The sequence below is a fragment of the Eleutherodactylus coqui genome, chromosome 8, assembly GCF_035609145.1.
Source record: "Eleutherodactylus coqui strain aEleCoq1 chromosome 8, aEleCoq1.hap1, whole genome shotgun sequence".
Lineage (NCBI taxonomy): Eukaryota > Metazoa > Chordata > Amphibia > Anura > Eleutherodactylidae > Eleutherodactylus > Eleutherodactylus coqui.
In genome coordinates, this window is record NC_089844.1 from 99,666,347 (window position 1) to 99,670,402 (window position 4,056).

The following is a 4,056-nucleotide window of genomic DNA, read 5'->3' on the forward strand; positions in this document are numbered from 1 at the left end:
GTACATTATAAATGCATCCATCTAGCATTTATTGTTCCAAGGTAAATTATCATTGGTAATAGTGCCGATTGATCGTGACAGGCTCATTACCTTACGAGAAATTCTACACGTCCTTTATGTATACATATTACTATATTAAAATTCTTTTTAATTTTCTTAATAAAGGTTATATTTTACCTATCAGTTAGTGGTTCCCTCGGTGACCTAGTTTTTGCTGTACTACTTGTATTTTTGTTCAAAGATATTTATTTTTTTTATTATTTTCTGCTGCCATCTTCTGCACGCAATAACTTTTTTAAATTTTTATGTTGACATAGTTATGCAAAGACTTATTTTTTGTGGGATGCCATGTAGTTGGTGTTTGGTACCATTTTGGAATACATACAACTTTTTGATCGCTTTTTATTGCATTTTTTCTTGGGAAGAGGGTGACCAAAAAAGCGCACTTCTGTCAGTATTTTATTTGTTTTCTGATGACCTTCATTGTGTGGGGTATATAATTTGTAACTTAGAGATAGAGGACTTTTAAGGATGCAACGATATCAAATATGTATTTTTGATTTATTTAGATTATTTTATTATACATCTGGCAAAAGGATTTTGAAAAAACTTTTATTACTCTTTTAATAGTTAGCAGAACTTTATTGATCTTTTTACTTTTTTTTGTTCCCCTAGGGGACAGCAACTTGCAATGCTTTGATCGCTCCTACAGTATGATGTAATGCCATAGCATTACATCATACTGTATTCTGACAGGCAGTCTATCAAGCCACTGCATGGGGATGGCTTGATAGGCATTTTGCCATGACAGTCCTGGGACCTTTCAGAATGCCCCCACCTGCCATGACACCCACACGGCTCCCTGCGATCTCATCACGGAAGGGTTAACAGCCCCGATGAGCCGCCTAGCTTATCGGGGCTGTTGCCACTGGATGTCAGCTGTAAGAAACAGCTGGCGCCTGCAGTGTATGGAGGGAGATCACCCCACAATCTCCCTTCATACATGTCCTGCAGCCGCAAGACATAAAAACACTATAGGACTGTCACTAAGAGGTTAAAATGGATGAATATGGTAAAATAGGATAGGTGTGCAATGACAGTGTCACAGTTGGGTGGTAGATTGTTAGGCTGGACGAATCACAGAGTTCCTGAACGCTGATGTACTATTTATAATCTATCCCGTGGATAGGCCATCAATAGTTTAAAGCTGGAAAACCCCTTTAAATGGCCCGGAAAACAGCAAATTTGGAAACCCCGTCCTGCACATAAGAAGGTAGTACAGTTTTAATTTTCTTGGTGCTGTATGATTGCAAAGCTCCTTTGTCTGTAAGTAAGAAAAATACGGTTGCACCCAAATCCATGTACATAAATAGGGTTTGGGTGATTTTAATGAGATCGCTTAGTAATCATTATATTCCCATGAATTTCTACTTTGCAGCAGGGAATTTTTTTAAACCTTTTTAATTATATGACTTAGGCTTCCTTTTTTTAAAAACAAAATTTGAAATCCCTACATATACTGTACTCAATATTTACTATTGACCATGATGCAGCTTGGACTTTAAAGGGATTGACCCAAGTTCTAACGTTATCCCCAAAGGTCTTGAGAATGGGGGTCCTACAGGTCCCTGTATGCCACTGATCCATTTATTTTACTGGGAACATCAGAGATTGCTCACCACTTGTACTCAGCAATTTGCAACACTCCCAATGAAATTAATAGTCTACTGTCTCCATGCATTCAGAATTACAAGGGATCCCTGTAATCATATCCCCACTGATCATGAAGTTATGCCCTATACTGTCAACAGGGGATAATTTAATAATTTGGCATAATCCCTTTAATATGAATGCAACATTTTGGAACCAAGGCCATGGGTCATATAGAAGAGCTTGTCGTACAGAGAAATATGCCGGTGTTTTGCTACATGTTTTACCAGTGCCACATATACTAAAGTCTACCCTGTACTGAATGCTCCTACAATGCAAGTAGCCAGAAGTTATGTAACATGCTTCATATACAGAACCCTATGAGAGTCACATGAGGTTTAGCTTATATTGATATATGTATATATATATATATAGATAGTGTTTGTTACAAGTTGTTATAAGAAAGAACACAAATGTAACAATTTTGTTATTCTAAAAGTCATTTTTATTCCAAGCCCACAGACTTCATGACATCATGATGAATTAGAAATAGCCGTGGCTCAGAGCAGCAACCAAGGCATTGATGAACTTCTCCCAAGAGGCCTGGACCTGAGGGGTGAATGCAGCTCCCAACCTGGAAGCCAAAACGACGACCAGACATTCTCCAAAGCGCTGTAAAAGAAGAACACAGTTATTTGTTAGCCGCCTTAAGAACCCAGTAAGTCTGTTTATAAAGTAGATGCAAGAGGGAGATTAGTGATGTCATGTATGAGAGACATTCATTTTTGCTCTGTGAGAATGAGATTATTAAGAGTTGTCTCACAAAAGCAATTCCTGTAGATATGTGCTATTAAGTATATTGAAGCTGTAGAGGAAGTTACCCCATTTGGGATTCTCCTCTATGAATCAGAGCGAAAAGCTGGTAACAAACAGCATCTTCCAATTTAGCAGTTCTTGTACTACATGGCTCTATGCTAATAGACAATAAGGGGTGTTTTTTAACCAATTGCACTGGCGGGAAAGAGAAAGTCAATGAATGATAATCTAGCTATAATATGGGACAGTGCTTGTCTGTTTACTGGCTCCAGTAGTGTGAACCCGCCGTTGCATACATACTGTACATTTGGATACATACTGTACATTTGGATACATACTGTACATTTGGATACATACTGTACATTCTCAGTATCGGTCATTCAATTCATTTACATTTCATAAAGAATAAGTATTTGTACATCTGTACCTTGAAGTTCTCAGGGTCCACATGGAGCTCTTGAGCATGGGACTTGCTGAGGGCAGCCAGGTGACGTTTCACATCATCCATGTGTTGGATGGCATCACCAACAGCTGTGAGCACTTTCTTGCCATGACCCTTGACCTTGGGATTGCCAGAGATGGCGGTGATATTGGACAGGTTTCCAAAGGTGCTGAAGTATCTCTGGGTCCAGGGGTACACACAGAGCAGCCTGATGGGAAAAGTAGAATCTAGTTTAAGTGCATTGTCAGAAACTACCATGCTTAAATATGATTATAGATCATACAAGTTCTATTATATATGGAGGGTTTGTATCATTCAATGACATTTTTAGAACTTAAACTTAAACCACAATATAGCATAAACATCTAGTAGGCTTCCAGCTTTGAATAGGAAACCGTTTTTTCTTTATAGAATGATTGATCTGCTCTACATAAAGCTATAGGAAGCATGGAAAATAAGAAAATAGGAAACGAAAAATCTATTTTGTACTAGGTAAATTAAGTATTAAATGATGCTTAAAGTAGTAAATATAAAAACTACAGTGTGTAATAATAGACATAGAATATATTCATGCTGTTACCTTGACAGGGCATCACAACCATCCCTTTCAACATTAACCTTGGCCCAGGTGGAGGTAATGGCAGCTTTCTCCTCTGCAGTCCAGTGCACCATTGTTGCTGTTGGGTTGGAGTATGTTAGAGATTAAGCTCTTGCAGGTTGTTGTGGATCCTGGACACTGAGTGCCCTTTTTATAGTGCCCTTCCTGCAGTCCACCCATCTACATTTCTGCCACGTCATCCTCCTACTAACCGCATCCATCTGATAACTTTTCAAAAGCGGTCAGCACATTGACTATTGTACTGTACTTAGTGATACAACACATCATCAATGATAGACGTGCGGTGAATTTAAAATATTTTTGAATAAGGGCTAAATACAATAAATAATAGTTTTTTCAATTTTCTACATAGATATTTTTTCCACATAAAATGATTTCCCGCTGTCAGGCATATGCACAATGGCAACAAACAACATTTTCCAATGTTTGTGCAACGATTTCCATATTAACGTTTATCAGTTGGGTGGACCGCACTTGCATATTTGCTTTTCTTGCATTATGATTAAATTAAATTTGTTGTTCTCTATTT

The 4,056-nt window shown here is 37.9% G+C and overlaps 1 protein-coding gene across 1 annotated transcript; it reads right to left on the bottom strand.

Moving 5' to 3' along the window:
- Positions 1–2,132: 2,132 nt before the first annotated feature.
- On the bottom strand, positions 2,133–3,637 carry LOC136576643 (hemoglobin subunit beta-2-like). Its single transcript, XM_066576120.1, has 3 exons — positions 3,489–3,637; positions 2,894–3,116; positions 2,133–2,322 (listed from the first exon to the last, which is right to left on the bottom strand). Exons 1-3 carry the CDS (start codon positions 3,578–3,580, stop codon positions 2,194–2,196), a joined length of 444 nt encoding a protein of 147 aa, XP_066432217.1. The 5' UTR covers positions 3,581–3,637; the 3' UTR covers positions 2,133–2,193.
- Between the last annotated feature and the right edge of the window lie 419 nt (positions 3,638–4,056).